At 35.1% G+C, this 17855-nt stretch overlaps 2 protein-coding genes across 3 annotated transcripts; one reads left to right on the top strand and one right to left on the bottom strand.

The window, feature by feature from the left end:
* On the top strand, nucleotides 1-9636 carry LOC131347026 (interleukin-5 receptor subunit alpha-like). The gene is made up of 12 exons (XM_058380862.1): nucleotides 1-111; nucleotides 1624-1663; nucleotides 1786-1851; nucleotides 1956-1984; nucleotides 2089-2140; nucleotides 3857-3956; nucleotides 4047-4228; nucleotides 4809-4942; nucleotides 5027-5165; nucleotides 5259-5370; nucleotides 7715-7796; nucleotides 7902-9636. Exons 3-12 carry the CDS (start codon nucleotides 1797-1799, stop codon nucleotides 7956-7958), a joined length of 942 nt encoding a protein of 313 aa, XP_058236845.1. The 5' UTR covers nucleotides 1-111; nucleotides 1624-1663; nucleotides 1786-1796; the 3' UTR covers nucleotides 7959-9636.
* Nucleotides 9637-9897: 261 nt separating this feature from the next.
* LOC131347027 (SH2 domain-containing protein 1A-like) lies at nucleotides 9898-16911 on the bottom strand. 2 transcript variants are annotated; one of them, XM_058380864.1, is made up of 4 exons: nucleotides 16698-16911; nucleotides 16544-16604; nucleotides 14484-14625; nucleotides 9898-11424 (listed from the first exon to the last, which is right to left on the bottom strand). In XM_058380864.1, the coding sequence occupies exons 1-4, from the start codon at nucleotides 16829-16831 to the stop codon at nucleotides 11405-11407; spliced, it is 357 nt and encodes a 118-aa protein (XP_058236847.1). In that variant the 5' UTR covers nucleotides 16832-16911; the 3' UTR covers nucleotides 9898-11404. The 2 variants fall into 2 exon arrangements, with proteins under 2 accessions (XP_058236847.1, XP_058236846.1); XM_058380863.1 differs by having other exon boundaries at nucleotides 9898-11427; nucleotides 16698-16909.
* Nucleotides 16912-17855: the final 944 nt, after the last annotated feature.

The following is a 17855-nucleotide window of genomic DNA, read 5'->3' on the forward strand; positions in this document are numbered from 1 at the left end:
CCCACCAAAAATCCCTTCTTCCATATCCGAATCGTTGCAGGAAGCAGCGTCATTGCCCTCCATCTCTGCTCCAGTTACATCCCAGTGTTTCCAGTTCGGTCGCCTGTTCTGGTGAGTACTGTTCTCGGTGGCTCTGTTTGTAGGCTGCAGTTGGGGGGAAAAAGGAGTTTGTGAACCGTGGACCTGAAAGGTACTTAAATTGCGTTTTTTTTTTTTTTTTTTTTTATTTGTAAATAAAATTGCATCACATCAGTATTATGGCTCGAGTGTCTATTATGGCAAAAAGAGTGAGAGATCTGCATGCTCTTGCTATCCATGTAATCGGAGTCAGATGATACGGTGGAGACTTTGTGCTTAAATCCAGTAATACTGCCCAAGTGAATCGGTGAATCAGTGGATTTGGCCTAGCAACAGTGAATCAATGCAAGTCTGCAAATCATTTGCAGTTCAGAACATCCAAAAGATGAAACAGAATGCAGAACAGGCAAAAAAAAAAAAAACGGGCAGAGGATCATTTCCTACCATCCGCTATTTAAAATTACACCAGGGTTCCAGCTATGCAAATGACTAAGAAATAACATGCATACAAGTCTGTTTACAGTTGTCGCTTCCACTGGCAATACCACCCAGAAACAGTAGATGGCAGTAATGTAAACAGTGGCAGCTTTTTTTCCTGACACTTCAGATGCTATAGAAAACATTAATTAATTCATTCAGCACCCATTTTATGCTGATCAGAATGATAATGCACCTGAAAGTAATCCTGTTAACACTTAGACCCCTAGGATCAATTTAGTCCATTTTCCTACATAACATAGACCACTAGGTAGTGGACATCATCAGCTTAGCCAAAGTGTTTAAGTGTCTTATTCATAATTGATGGAGAAAAAAAAGCATTAATTAGCAGTGTTACACTTGTCATAGTGAGGTCTGTGGTAGTGAACCTGTCTTTTAGAAGCGTTTGCTGAAGAAATTCTCTATTTACTAGTTAATTTGTGGTCTGAGGCTGGCCACACAGGACCTGCTGAATAGATCACAGCTGGCGTGCCATATGAGGATTATCATGAGCAGCTGGGGTAGACTTGGGATAGAGGAGTACATGGTGATATTCTCTTCCTGCTGACTCCATGATCACCACCAGGAGAACTGAAACATGAATGAATGAACGAATGAATACTTTATGTTACTAGTAAGTCATCTGAATAATCCAGGATAGACTTAGTCTATGCAGATCAAAGTAATAATTTTTCCTGCAGTGGGAAGGGAAAAACACACACTGTCATTGTAACAGTCAAGAAAATGATTAACGTTATTTCATATACATTTAACAAAATAGCTTATTTTAAAGGGGTTCTTTTTAATGCGTTTTGATATTGCTATAGCTTATGTGCCACTAGATAACATGAAAATATGCCAACGCTACTGTATTGTTCCCAGAGATTTCTTTTTAAATTGGTTTGTGAATTCAAGTGTAATTGACAATATTTGTGTAAATGTTACACTAAACACAAACTATCACTTTAAGTAGCAGAGAACGGGGTGGAAACTCCCCCACTGTCACTTCCTCAATATGCTTTCCAGTAAACCTAAGCACATTTCTCTCTCTCCTTCTGTAACTTAAAGTCTTACCCAAACTCCGTCTCAGAAAGAGTGGCCCTGAGAGGTAAGCTTATTTTTATTCAGACACTTTCTCATCATTTCTCATAATTTTATGATTTTTATTTAATAAATACATGATTGTTTAAACACACGATGTGTCACGTGTTAATCAACATGTTCTCATAGCGCAGTTCAAAATGAGGCTGTGTGAATTGCTGGTGACTCTCTCCTTGTTTCTGGTAGACGTAAATGGTCAGTGTTCTTTCTATTAAGTAGATGAATGAGATGTCGATATTTATTTTCATTGGCAACATACACTTTATCATTCACTGTTGATTTTTGTACTTTGGTTGCAGGCGATAACATAGACGACAGTTGTACAGAGGTACAGCACTCCTATTTTTGGATATGTAGTTATCTAATTTTGAAAGCCATGTATAGAAAAAGAATTGAATTGATTTAAATGTCTATTTCTGTTCTTGTTCTCAGACAAACGCCACTGTTGAACAGACAATGGACAGTGTGACTCACATAAATTCAAGTAACTCAGCCCAAAGGCATTTACTTTCATTTAACAAAATTACTCACTTTTATTGAGATGCAAAACTTAAATGAAACAATGCAAAGTAGGTTTAGAAAAGTCAGCTTCATTTTCCTATAACAGCTTGTTCAAGATCAAGGTTGAACTTAGTATATTTAACAGACGCTCTTACATGTTTTAGTCAGAATTGTGAATAAACAACATAAGGGCATTGACTTCCTGTATTTTATCTCTAAAATTATCTCTAAAATTCTTCTGGTGTGTTGGGTCACTGTAAAGTGGTTGATTGGTTCTTTTTTTCATTTCTTGCTTGTTGATTATAATGTAGCTGTATTAGATGTTAGTTATTTTTTTCAATATATTCTGATATGTGCCCCATTTAGGAGCAGTGGATAGATTCATCTCTACGTATTTTGCTGCTGGGGTTCCTTGACTGGAATGATGCATTAGGGTTTTCACCAGAAAAAAACTGAAATTTTGTATTTTTGCCAACAATTCTGTCATTATTATGAGCAACTATTAGGAATTCATGAGGACAATTAAGTTGCACACAGATTATATCACTCTTTGCTGAGTTTGATGTGAATATATTTTTTTAGTTACTTTTAATGTTACGGAACATCCTCGAGACTAGTTAGTATCAGTTTTCATTTACAACCGCTATATACAGTAGTTCACTCACTAACCTCTTCAGGGTAATAAAACAAAGAAGCACAGGAAAATAAACATTAGTGTTACAAAGCAGTTATAGCTTTTATAATGTACACTCCCAGTCAAAAGTTTGGACACACCTTCTAATTCCATGGTCTTTCCTGATGTTTATTTCTTTCTACATTGTAAAACAATGCTGAAGGCGGCCGAAATCCACAATAATCTCCTTTGAACAGTTGATATTGAGATATGTCTGCTACTGATGCTCTGTAAAGCCTTCATAACGGCTCTAATCTGAGGTGCTGTTAATTGGTGATTTCTGAGGCTGGTAACTCTAAATGAACTTCTCCTCTGCAGCAGAGGTCAGTTTTGGTCTTGCTTTACTGGGAGGGTCTTCATGTGAGCCAGTTTCATCATGGGGCTCGATGGGTTTTGTAAATGCACTTGACAATACTGTTCTTGCAAGAACTATTCCAGAACACCTGACCTTCGTGTCTTAAAATAACAACTGACTGTTTTTTGTTGTCATTACATATGGATTACTTAAGTCCATGTGTGTTATTTCATAGTTTTGAAATCACCAGTATTGTTCTAGAATGTAGAAAATAAATCCCTAAACAAAAAACATTGAATTAGAAAGTGTGTCCAAACTTTTGACTGGTAGTGTAAGTCAGAACAGAACTTGTCTTTCAGATGGTACACAAAATCTAACTATAAATACCTGAATTGGATGAGGGTTTTATTTTTAAATAAATGAAGTTTAGCAAAGTACTGTTGTGCAGTAGTAATGCAAGAGCATGCTGTTATTGAAAAAAGGGGGAAAAAATCTCTAGGATTACATATTAAATTTGAGATTTTACATGGCTTTTTAAAGTATTTGCTTTTTAAAAAGCATGGCTTTTAATGTTTTTTAATGGAACAAATGTAGAAAATGGTTGGTGGCTTTATTAACCCATTAAATTCGGTTATTTTTGTTCCATTTCCTTTTGAGTCCTTATAACAGTCAAGTAACACTGAAGTAAGTTTCCATTTTGTGACACCTTGAATTCTGACTTTATTTCTCAGGTATATATGCAATCCGATGTGTCATCTATGATGAAGATAAATTAAATTGTTCCTGGAGCACAGACTCACTTCCTGAGAATGCACAGTATTCTGCCTTTTAGTAAGTGTTGGTCAATGTTGTGGTTATCCCTACTGAGCGATGTTATTCGTCTTTATGTATTATTCATTTTTATGTTTTTCGTCCTCACAGCATTCTAGACGAGAGCAACGAAGTCCATCATCTAAATTGTGTCTCAGATAGTTCAAAAAAATTGGTTGAATGCCACAGAGGGAACAATTTTTTTGAGGATTCATGTCTGTCTGTTAAGGTCAACGTTACAATAAATGGCTACTGGTACATCATCTTGCAAAATTATGAAACAACAGAAATCGGTAAGAACTTTCATGTAAAATGGTTCCATATAACCACACACCACTAGAACTATCTGTATTTACATGCAATAATTAAACATCATGCATGTTTTGTAAAGTAGAATTTTCTAACTAATTCTAAAATCAGCCTGTTCTCAATTTAATTTTTAATCATTCCTATAACTTTTCTACTTACTACACATTACTACGACTACACATTTCCAAGCGGTTCTAAAAATCCCTGACTCTTCATAAAAGTCAATTACTATGTAAAATCTTGATATACGTCACAGCCTTCCTGCATATAGCTGAAAAATATTAGATTTCTTCATATGTATGTCTTTTGATTGACAAAATAAAATTCACACAACACTGCTATCCAGAATAGGACTGAAATTTTCAGTTTGTTGAAGACACACTTAAAAAAAAACAACCAAAAAACAGCACATTATAAGGCTAGGTAAAATGACAGTGCCCTAGATCCTAAGCATGAACTTACATGGCAAAATATGTATATGCTAATGCACTTTGTAATTATACACATGTTAAACATTTTAAGTGACATTTTGGTTAATTCCACAACATTTGAACTGTTTTCCAGAAGTGCCAAGTCCCCCAGAAATTACTATACATTTATATAAGTCAAGAAACTTAGAGATACAGTGGTTGCAGACAAGAAGTTTTAGTTCTAAACTGAACAAATGTTTTACGTATGGTCTGAAGATTAATAATGAGGTAAGAATTTGTACACATTTCATACTTCTACTTTGGAGTTTACTTGCAGTGCTTGCAGCGCTAACATGTTTTTCTTTTCTCCAGTTAGTAAATGTGACCAATAAATTGGCATATAACGTGACAAACTTTGAACCAACAAAGAGTTATACTATTCAAATAAGATCCAAACAAACAAAAAGCTGTGTCACTAATGCTCAATGGAGTGAGTGGAGTACACCCATTGGTAAGTCATTTTGAAGCATGTAAATGGCAACCCTGGTTTTAAGTGTAAAGTTTAAAAATCTTGTTTTTTGTTTTTTTTTCTTGTTTGAAACAGTGGTCGGCCCAGCTAAGCCTACCTACGAGCTTAATGCAGGTGTGATTGCATCCATTGTTTTTGTGCTTCCTATGATTCTTTTGGCTTTTCTGCTGGTCTGCAAGTTCCAGAGGTAAACATTTCTAGTGTCTTACTCGAATTACACTAACTAATATAATATTAACTTATTGAAACTTCATGTTCTGCTTAGATTTGCGTTGCGTCCTGGTCATTTGGCGTCACGGTGACACCACTGATTAAACTGTGAAAATGATAACTATATTTTTTTTAAAATGAACCCCCTTTTTCCTGCTTAAAAGTTCATTTCCATTTATCCTGAGCTTATTGAGCTGATAAAAGAATAGAAATAAATGTATCTTACATAAGAAATAAAACTCTTACATTTTTTTGATTGGGAATGTTCATTTCAGGAAATCAACTACTGTTTGTGTCTGCAAATTATTTATATATTTTTGTATATTGTTTATATATGCAAATTATTTATTTATCTATAGACTGATTATGTGTGCTAATTATTTGCACTGCGAAAATGTACTTCTGGTTAGATGCTAACTGTCTTTCGTTGCCTTGTACCCACATGTGCAGTGACAATAAAGTTGAATCTAATCTGATCTAATCTAATCTAAAGACAGAAATAACCGTATCATTTACACAAAATAATATAATATAACGCTGTATATGTTCTATATATATGCCATTGAACAAATATAAATATCTCTTTTGTTTGATGGAAAAAAAAAAACACAGAAAAAAATGTTTTGCAAAATAGTAACATTACTAATGACGCTGGTCAGATATCAATTATTATTATTATTAATTTTATTTTTATTTATTTATTTTTTTTTTTTTTTAAAAAGAAAATTTCCAGTACCAGACTCAGCCTCTGTTTCCTAGTGCTGGTGGAAAAAGTAACAGGCACATGTCACTGTTAGCTAAGACAAACTAGCTGAGAACTCTTCCCCAGCTAGATAACTAATTTGCTCTCCATAATACCAATATTACCATAAAATATTTGTATATTTTATGGTAATATTGGTATTATGGAGAGCAAATTAGCTGGCCAAAAGGATGGCCAAACACCTTTTTTCTTGAAACCTATCTAATGGTGAAAACCAAAAAAGATAGATAATAGAGAACAGAAAAAAAGATAATTTGTGTTATATGCAAATACTTGTGATATTTCAGACATTCTTTGTTAGCAAGAGAGAAAGAGAGAGAGAGAGAGAGAGATTCAGTATAGCGGATTCAAAGCATGTGAAAATACTTTGCTCTCAATAACAATTATTACAGGGGCCAAGCATCACATGTGCATAGTTATGTCCTAGCAGACATCAGAAACATTAAAAAACACACTTCTGGAAAGATAATACATAGATCTTTTCACAGTTTAAAGACCCCAAATAGAACATAGGGGTTAAACCTTGACTTAATTGCTAACACTGCCAAGTTTAAAATGCATATTATGTATTCTCTAAGAGAGATTCAGAGAGGTTTTTTTGGAGTCAGAATCACATCCTCATGTTAGTTCAGGGACAAAGGTCAGGGACAAAGAATACATGAATTGTTTGTTTGTTTTTTTAATTTTTGCCATAAAGTAAAGTATATGGGGAAAAATTCAAGCTAACACAAACTCATCGACTGGAGGACAGGGCGGTCGATCTGCCCTAGCTGCAAGCTGTAAACAAACACCTTAGCTGAAATAACTGAATCAAAAAAAACAAAAAAGACGCGTGTCAAAAAATAACCACTTCTGGTCACCTGTCTGCCTTTACGTTTATGTTTCATTGCACTACATGCAAATAAGCTGTTTCACAACTACACTTTGCCTGTTACAGGTGATCAAACCTTTACACACATTTACTGAAAGATTGTTAAAGTAGGCGCCTTTTTATAAGTTCAAATGATTTCTGTGTTGGTGTATCTCTGATGCATAGGGAAGGGGGGGGGGCTCATTGGCTTGACGAATGTACAAAGTCAGTCTTCTAAGGAAAGATCACAAACTAAATTTGTTAACAGCGTCATCAAGTTACACATTAGAGAACTGAACTATAGAAATGAGGAAATGGGTTCAAGCAGGATATTTTATGCTTTACACGTTTCAGAATCATCTGTTACAGTTCATTGATTTGGATCAAAGTTTTGTAACGAAACAAAAGCAGGAGAGCATAAACAAACCCTGTGTTCTTATACCAAAGTCTTATTGCCATCGTCTAAATTAGCTTTGCTCTAGACTTAAACAACTCTTGGCTATAACTCGTTAGTTCGTTATGTCAAGTCAAGTGGGATTTCCAGTCATTCATCCATATAACCTGGACTAAAAAAGGTTGGGATCATGACAACAAAACAATATAGTAAACAATATATGTAATAAATACACTTTGACTACGCAGGATATGATTTATTTATTTATTTATTTATTTATCTTTCTTTGAAATTGACAATTTCTATTTCCTTAGGTTATTTGATAAGCTGTTTCCTTCCATTCCAAACCCATCCAGGAATGTCCAAATGATTCTTGAGAAAAACTATTACAATCAGGTAAACTAATAAACCTTACATATGGGATTTAATCGTGTTCTGTAGGGCTAACATTCCACTTATGCAATAATGACATATGACATGTTTGTCTGTTTTTTATACCAGGATATGCCAGCTAAACAATGTGAAGAAGGGGCGGAAATCCTTGAGGTGATCGGTTGAACAATTCTACATTGACGTCTTTAAAAAAAACCCAGCATTATCTACATTATAGAAAACTGGTCAGACTTTGTGAGACTCTGCACAAATAGGATAAGTTAAACAGAGTTTGAGGATGTTGCATGTTGCACACTTCTCAGTGGTTATTAGGTGTAAAAGAGGGGCTAAAACAGAATAGTTCTGCAGACAGCTGTGGTTATAAGTGAGTGAACAAAAGCACGAGCTATCGCCTTATGTGTCATTTTTCCTGCCCCAAAAAAGCCAACAGTATTATTGTATCACTGTTATGCCTTATGCTCAATGTTTTCAGTTAAATACACAACATGAACAAGCCTATGGGTTGTGCAGATACTGTGATGTTCTTCAGCACTGTCTTTATAGCAATCAGTTAAAATGCTTTAGTACATATATTTTATATCCAAATAACGCAGAAAATATAAACAGGTTGTATAATGAATATATATACACTACCAGTCAAAAGTTTGGACACACCTTCTAATTCCATGGTCTTTCCTGATGTTTATTTCTTTCTACATTGTAAAACAATGTTGAAGGCGGCCGAAATACACAATAATCTCCTTTGAACAGTTGATATTGAGATATGTCTGCTACTGATGCTCTGTAAAGCCTTCATAACGGCTCTAATCTGAGGTGCTAATAATTGGTGATTTCTAAGGCTGATTTTCTTCAGCAGAGGTAAGTTTTGGTCTTGCTTTACTGGGATGGTCTTCATGTGAGCCAGTTTCATCATGGTGCTCGATGGGTTTTGTAAATGCACTTGACAATACTGTTCTTGCAAGAACTATTCCAGAACACCTGACCTTCGTGTCTTAAAATAACAACTGACTGTTTTTTGTTGTCGTTACATATGGATTACTTAAGTCCATGTGTGTTATTTCATAGTTTTGAAATCTCCAGTATTGTTCTAGAATGTAGAAAATAAATCCCCAAACAAAAAACATTGAATTAAAAGGTGTGTCCAAACTTTTGACTGGTAGTGTAGATTCATACATTTCTTTCAAGTGTCTCACTGTTTATTGCTGTAATTATTTTTAGCAAGCCTATGACTAAATGCACATCCTTCCCTTAAAGGCATTAGAGCATTTCACATGGGTACTTTCCATCGTGTTTATGTGTACAAAAGCTTTGTAATATCTAGCACAGTATGCTTTATATTTCATATTTCCCATGGTCTCAGTGTGAAACATTTTGACACAAGGACATCGGATACAGGACTGATTGGTTTTTCTTATAATGGTTTCTTTTTGTGTTTATTCTTTGATTCATACTGAACAATTCTGAAGATCCTATGCACTGAAATTGATCTCGGATCAGGATGCTCACGTCCGTGTCGTGTATTTTTGTGTACATAATTTATTCGTTTTAACAAAAGTTGTATTTTTTCATATTGTACTTTTTCATCTTTTTTCAATATTTCGGATTTATTTTAAAATTCATGAAATCTTCAATGACCCGGATGTATATATGCCAGTTCTGGGTAGTAGCAAGAAGGGCAGATTAAAGATTTGCCTCTTGTGCCTGGTGTACCGCTAACAAAGATCACTATGTGCTTTAAATAACAAAGTGGGTGATAAAAAAAAAAAAAAATGAAAACAGGTGCTGAAATAGATTTTCTTGTGCTGCAATTTAAGACTATTTAATAAACTAGAATGTATTTCTACATGGAGCTTTTTTTGGTCATGTATTTTATGAAAACAGAATTGAGTCTCTGGTTAAGACCATCAGGAAATAGCCTTTAGAATTGCTTACTTGCCGACTCTGTTCATTTGGATTTGTGAATATTTCATTTCCAGGCTTTAGTTGGTGAAACAAATGAAAACAATAAAAGCATAATAATAATCATAATAATCAGTATTTAAAAAAAAAATAAATAAAAAAATAACTGTATTTACAAAAATAGTCAATTAAAACAAAAACAAAATAAACATCTGTTCATTTTATTTCCATTTAGGTTTTGAAACAAGACAAAACGAAATGAAACCTCTCTGTAAACTTAAAAGGAAGTGACCACTTGTTGGCTTGATCATTAGACACAATAGTTTGTCGGTTCAACATGGTCACCGCAATGAGATCAGCAGTACCAGGAAATAGATTACAGAGAAAAGTTTCATAAAACATTTAAAGATATTCACATATCATGAAATGCAAGGCTAAATCTGTTGCTGAAACACTGTCGATGCATTGATGTGACACAGGGTAAATAAAATAATTATGAATGTCACCAGATCGTGTCTTTTTTTTATTTCTAGTAGTTCATTTCGTAAAATAATACACATCACACACTCAACTAGAAAGGGGTGAGTAATCTCTAGACGGCGCTGGCTTTTGGCCACAGTCAGGGGCTTTCCAAAAAAAATGTCTTGTTCAGTGTCCCGAAAACCATATTATATTTTGTTTTATTGGAAATCATTTGAAGGTCATTAAAATACAATATGATTGACATAGAAGGAATATCCCCTGCTCCTCTGCGTCTATTCCCAGACTTTATATACAGTATTGCTGTTCTCGTAAGGGTTCTGAGTCACCCATGTCTAATCTTTATGTGGGTGACCCTGCAATTGGTCACTATACTTTCACATCTTCTTTTTTTTGCCAAATTGGTCTTTTGACTTGCTGACCACGCAGTGTTGAGGTAAGACAGATAGTAAGCAGTAATTGTTGGCATTTCTGTGGTATGTTCTCCTGAGTGGAATTTCGGGCACATAAATGAATAATCTTGGAAAATTCTTGTGAAACATCGTGTCGAAATATTCGCTATTTTCAGTCCAATCGGGTTTGTCTTCAAATATTTAACTGTATTTTATTGAAGATACACGTAGTAGTCATACATTTGTAAAACTCACTTTGTATAAAAACGTAGCAAAGCTTAGAGAAAAATGAATGGCTAGTAGATATAGGGCAGGCTGTAAAACTGTATACTATCCTGAATTCAATTTCCTGAATTCAGCACACAGTCAATGGATTGATTGATTGATTGATTGATTGATTGATTGATTGATTGATTGATTTATTTATTTATTTATTTATTTATTTATTTATTTATTTTCATTTATTGGAATTGAATGATAACTAAACTCTTTCAAGTGGAAATTCCCTGAACACAGAATCCATCACAAAGACTTTACGAACTTCCTTCTGAACTTAAGGGGAAGTCAGATGTAGTGGTGCGCTCACAGATTTTTCGTAGCTTCACTGCCATCTTGTGGAATATTTTCATAGCCTGAATGAACAGAAGGCCAGGTAGGGTCACTTTTGATGCAGTAAACAACGATAGATGGAGGCAAAGCTCTTGTTTTTTCTCTCTTTTTGTTTTTTTTTTTTTTTTTTTTTTTACAGATAACCGACGCTTGCATTACTTCTTAAAAGCAGTGTGGAAAACTGATTTACACAGACATAATCCCTCTGAATCGGTCACTCTAGAGCGGTCATCACATTTCCATGTAGGCTTCTTCTGTTGATAAATGAACACACAGTGGAAAGAAAGAGTTAGAATTGCCAAATTGTAAGAGAAAAGAGATACAATGCACAGCTGTATGACTGATTATGTATCTGCTGCTGAGGGCTGTGGTTAAAACCACATGCACAACTGCCAGAGCAAGAAAGGCTACCAAAACAAACAATAAAAGAATTAGTAGTAAAAATTTGTTATTATGCAAATAAATAAAAAAAAAAAACCTAACTATGGACATATATTCTTAATTTTGAACTCGGCAATAAGACATTTTAAAATAATCAGTATAATAATCAATAATAATGCAAACGGTAGCTGAATATGCCACTGAACTATTCAGTGCTTTAAATATACACAATATAAACACCAAGGGCAAGTCCAAGGGCACACCAAGTCCAAGGGCACACCAAGTCCAAGGGCACAATACCGCATCTATGTTTTTCCTCTCAAAGCAATTGTGTGAATGTTCGATATTGAAGTGATTCAAAGTTCTTATTTTCTCCATATTATTAGTCAATATGAAGTCAATACTTCTGAGAGTTAGTTCTGCATAAACGGATATAAAAAAAGACATAATTGCTGACATGCTGATATTTACTCTGAAAAGAAAGTCAGTATTTAAGGAAGGATCCTTTCACTTTCGCTGCTTCGTAACAGTTAAAGCTGTAACTTTACGTTTCTTTCAGTAGAGAGTCTTACAGAGAGACACAGAGCCTTGCTTTTAACCTTGACAAGGTTAATTTTCTCAGTAACATGATACGCTTTAGGAGTGAGAAAAAAATAAAGGATAAAACTGTTTTGGAATCAGTGCCCTTTTGTACTTTTAACCAGTCCCAAAAAAAAAATATGCATCATCATTTTATTTGATATTTAAAATTTCATGAAAATATTATATTATATTATAAAATATTATACTTATTTTTGTTGTTGTTCTTTTAATATGTAAATATTTTAATGTCTGAAAAGGCATGATTTTTTTTTTTTTAGTTTTAGTTTTGTTTTTTTTTTGAAATCCCATGACAGGCAGTTTGAAACTCGTGCGTTTCTGATATGACGATGTTGTTAGTATCACTTAAGTTAGGCGTCTGTAATTTAGATGAATCACTTGGTATGACTGGAAATTAAATAGGACTTTCCTCTAGGTCCTCTTTTAAACAATTTCTTGTGTAGTGTGCAAAATCAGACTGCACAAATTCTATAGAAGTATTTATGAAGGTCATGGATTTATTTATGTTAAGAATCCAGAAGTTATATTAAGTACAATATTTATAATTGAAAGTGAAGACAATAGGAGGATGGAAGGGATACTAGTCTTTATGTGACCTTATTTTGTATTTTCTATAAGTCTTCTTTCACACGGTGTCTGAAACCTCACCACACATTTTTACTGGTATTGCTACACAGTTTTAGGACATTTTTGGTTGCTAAGAAACCTAAAGCACCATTAAAGGAGCTGCAGAAATTTCCGGCAAGTACTGCTCACTGCATGTGACAACATTCTTCTGGTATTCTTCACATAACTGGGCAAGGTTGGCTAGATGGAAGCGTTTTTCCCCCAAAAAAGAAAAAAAGTAAAATCATAATCATAAGCCAAATTTTGGCTTTTTGCCAAAACCGTTCGGCAGAATGTGTTATTGCCTGATGAGACCGAGATAGATATTTTTGGGCATAATTCTAAAAAGATTTAATTCTAAAAGATCTGGTTTAGTTCAAAAGCAAGACAGCTCATCACCCGAAGTTTACCACACCCATGATGAAGCGCGATGGTGGCAGCATTATGTGATGGGGCTGCTCGTTTTCAGCTTAGGCTAGATAGAGTGATTCATAAATAGCTTTATTATATTTTGGCACAAAATCATCAGACCTCTGTTAGACAACTGAAGACGAGGAAAAGTTTGACCTTTCAGCATGATAACGACCTGAAGAAGAAATCCAAAGCAGCATATAAATGGCTTCAGAAGAAGAAGATCAAAGTTTTGAAATGGGGTTAGGGTTGAAGGTTGGGGGTTGAAGCCCCAGCACCACCAAACTGTCACTGCTGGGCCCTTAACCTTTACTGATCCAGTGGAGCTCTGACCCTAGCTTCCTAACAAGCTGGGGTATAAAAGAGAAGGAAGTGTGATGAAGTATATGTGGCAAATAAACAGTCTCAATTACATGATAACTCAGCGTCTTGTAGTCATACTGATCCGTTGCCCTAAAAGACGAGTCTGAATACAAATCTTACTCAGAGATTATGGAGTTTTGATTTTAGACAGCAAACGAGGCAGGTATTTACCACTGCATTGATTTGCAACTTGTGTTACAGAGAAACCACAACGCCTGCTGTTCTGAAGCCTCTCACATGTCACACTTAAAGCAACATCTTTGTCTTTAACAGGTCTTTTACAAAGCATTAGACACTCCTTCCATGAATCAGAAACCATCACCATGCCAGCAGTGAAACATATTATTTCATCTGATCATGTGGGATTCTAATATACTGGTGTTTTAGAGAAAAAAATATTCACTGAAACTGTGAGCACGCGCTTCAGCGCTTTTCTCTGTTGTCAGTGTTTCGTGGAAAAAAAAACAAGCAATGCATAAACTTTCGGGGAGCGTAACGAACGTCAAAACAAGATGTATGTTAATTTGAGTAGCTGCATATTAGGGCGACTTAAACAAAGCTTGTGGTGACTGGCACAGAAAGGCTTCTTCTCAGTAGAAACATAACAGTTATAAAGGTTTGTTTATAGTCTTCATTAATTCCAGCTTTCCTGATTAGCATAAGTTACAAACAAGCACATTCTCCAGCACTCGAATTAAATTATGGCTCTCGGTTTCAGTGTGGAAGTCGTCGCTCTGTGTGGCTTATCCTAGATCTATCTCGTACTTTCTGGTAAATTTGTAAAAAAAAAAAAAAAAAAAAAATTATACCCCGCCATGATGTCTGTGTCTGTAGATGTAATCTAACTGTGGTTACTCGCTCAGAAAAGGTATCTACTCGAAAAGGTTTTTTCATATCGAACACAATCTTATATCTTACCACAAATCCTGATGACAGCACACAAGCTCACCTCTGACTTGTCTCTCCTCTTCATTCAGATGTGACTTTTCGAGAGGATACAGAAGGGGAACCATGTTATGCGGTGTCTGTTTGTAGGATTCAATGAGTTGATCCAGTGACTGGAACCACTTTACTTTCGCCTTGATTTCAGTCTTCAAATATTATAAGAAATGGAGAAAATATGTATTCAGTTAAAATGAAAGGGATTGTAATATAATTCAATTCATGTGATTTGCATAGAGCTTTTAACAGTGGACATTGTCTCAAAGCAGCTTTACAGAAGCAGAGAAGCAGAGAAGACAAAAATGTATATAAAGTTTAAATTAAAGTTACTATTTTATCCCTAATGAGCAAGGCTGTGATGGCAAGGAAAAAACTCCCTGTGATGAGTTCTTCCTTGCCACCATCGCCTCAGGCTTGCTCTTTCTAATCCTGTGTAACTACAAAGACATAAGAATTTACTGATTTTTATAATGACTTCCATAAAGTTCATGGATCCACAGCTTCCATGAAGAATGCAGTTGGGTTGTGCAACATATACTCAGAGGCCACTTTAATAGGAACACCTTTACTCTTGCACATTCAGGTAATCAGTCAATCATGTGTGAGCTGCACAATGCAAAAAAAAAAAAAAAAAATCATGCAGATACCGGGCAAGTGCTTCAGTTAATATTCTGGCTGAAAATGGTGATTTCATCTTTTTTTCATATACATCAGTATAAAAAAAAAAAAAAAACATCCAGTGACATCTTGTTAATGAAAGAGGACAGATGAGAAAAGCCACACGGGTTCAAGCTGACAGGAAGTAACTGATGTAACTACTCTTTACGGTGAGCGGAAGAAGCGTCTCAAGATGTCCAACATGTCAGACTTTGTATGGTTTCACATCTATCAACTAAGAACAGAAATCAGAGACTTCAGCATGCACATGCTCACCAAGACTGAGCAAAGTTATTCCAATCTAAACTATTAAAGTGACCGGTGAGTGTATATTGAAAGGCAAAAGAAAAAAAGGTTCTGACTCCCACAAAAGTAGATGTTAACCAGGCTTGAATCACGTCTGATTCATCATGAGAAAAATCCTTTCACAACAGGAAAACACTTAAGAGAAATAAATACTAAAATTAGTCGGCATGAAAAGTTGCCTTAAAGGAATTCATCACTGTTTAAGCGTCTTTGTATTGTAGTATTTTTATATGCAGTGTTGTTATTATGTGTTTATTGCATGTGTCTGTGTGTGTGTGTGTATGTCTATGTCTAAATCTTGTGGCTATGGCAAAAAGACAGATCATGCTTTAAACAAACAACCACAGACACAAGCGGGTAACCTTTGGGCATATATCTGTAGTCTGTTAGTCTCAGAAACCACCGTCTACCTTCTTTCCCAAGGTCTTTTTGTTTAATGTTCAGTTCACATTTAAGAAGACCATCTGTGAATTTCACGTTTGTGCTTTGCAGCATGGAACTACAATACAAAACAAAGTAGATTTTATGTGATGAAAATCAAGGTGTATTTCATGTGACAAAAGGAGGCTTTGTATGCTTTATACAAATCTCCAAAAAACAACTTCAGTTGATGTTTAAAATACAGCCATTACACTTGACATTAAGTTGTACCTAAGTGGTCTCATTTCATACATTAGTTTTAATTATAAAACGACACACTTCATCATTAATATAATATAAGGCGGTGTTACTCGAAATATCTAAAAATAACTTTCTTTTTTCATGATTTGTTATTATACACAGTAAGTAATGTCATCAAAGAGTAAAGCATTAACAGTATACCTATAAACTGGGATACATGAAATGAAAGAAAGTGCAATTAACATGCATATTTGTTTTTGAGGTTTTTAGGGGGCAGCAAAGGGAAATAAATGCTGCATTCAGAACTACAGTTATCATCCAAATAAGAAGAATATGAAGAGACAACACGAGCACTGTTCATGCCTGGGCATTGCTTCACATTTTTTACCTTCACTTTGTTATGTGAGTTTTCCTGTTTAGACAATTTAGAAACATGATGTAAAATATAAAAAAAATCGCCCAAATCAACTTTATGCTGCTTACCTCTAACGCCCAGCCTTGATGTGAATGGTTAATCCTGTATGTGTGCACATATGGAGCTTTCCTTCATATAAAAAGACACGTGAATTACTATTTTATCTTTCAAAGTGGTGTATTTACTGTTCGAGCGTTTTCCAAATAGGCATAAGATTCTTACCTCACACAGAGACATAAAGCCCCGTGCTCGCTTTGGCTGTCTCTCAAGAGAAAGCTTCCATCCTTCCCATATTTTCCCAATAACCTTTCTGCATCTTTGTGGCTAATCTGGCCAAAGTAGACGCTTTGCTGCATTTCTATCTCACGTGTTAACCTTCCCGTTGAGCTAATATCAGTGCGTTTTGCTTTACCCCCCTTGCGTCTGAATATCTAAAGAGGCGTGACCGAGAAACCTGCACTGTCGCACCTTTCGCTGTGAACACTGGTGAGTTCAGAGTCACAGCACAAACACGAAGACCCTAAACGACATATGCATAACCTTTAAAAAAAATCTAAACCTGGAAATAAATGAAATCAGTTTAAATGATAAAGTATGCTGCATAACATTTGGGGGGCTGGGGGGGAGCAAGCGCGAGGCCTTGTGTGCGTAAAGGTGATATGTTGGAGATGCTCAAAAGAAAGAAAATGAGTGATAATATTCATGCTCACGAATATTCCAATTAACTGTAGGTCATTTCATGACCTTGCTTTGGTCATTGTAATACTTTTACAATGATTTGTAAAAATGTTCCTGCTCCATTGTGTTTTGAGGGGGTCTCGGTGCGTGTGGTTTTCTGTCGGCTCTACAGCTCTAGATGTGAATTATACTCCATTTCTTGTAAATTGCTTTGGATAAAGGCTTGAGCATGGATGTAAGTGGAATTCGAAGTGTAAAGGGAAATATACTTAAAGGTAACTTATGGAGTAGACTGCATCAGAGAGGCAAACCCGTTAAGAGTGGTATGCAATTTGGATTTCATTATAAAAAGCATGTTTAAAGCTCAGTACTGAAAATATGTAAGGAAAAATAATATAATGCTGATGTCCTTGGGTGGGTCCTTGGGTATGTACATTTTAACGTTGAATTTTTATTTATCTGTTATGTGATACTTTGAAAAACAAAACTTGCTGAAATAATAATAATGATAATTAATAATAATAATAATAATAATAATAATAATAATAATAAAATTCAACAGCAGCAGCATTGAAAGGTTTCTACATCAACAAGTGAGACACACACAGACGCACGCAACCATTCAACCCACATGCCACAGGTTTAAAGTAATCAAAACAGAAACCTCTCTCAGTTTTTTGATGTTGTGTGGTTCTGAAAATG

The sequence above is a fragment of the Hemibagrus wyckioides genome, linkage group LG26 (genome assembly GCF_019097595.1).
Source record: "Hemibagrus wyckioides isolate EC202008001 linkage group LG26, SWU_Hwy_1.0, whole genome shotgun sequence".
NCBI classification, from domain to species: domain Eukaryota; kingdom Metazoa; phylum Chordata; class Actinopteri; order Siluriformes; family Bagridae; genus Hemibagrus; species Hemibagrus wyckioides.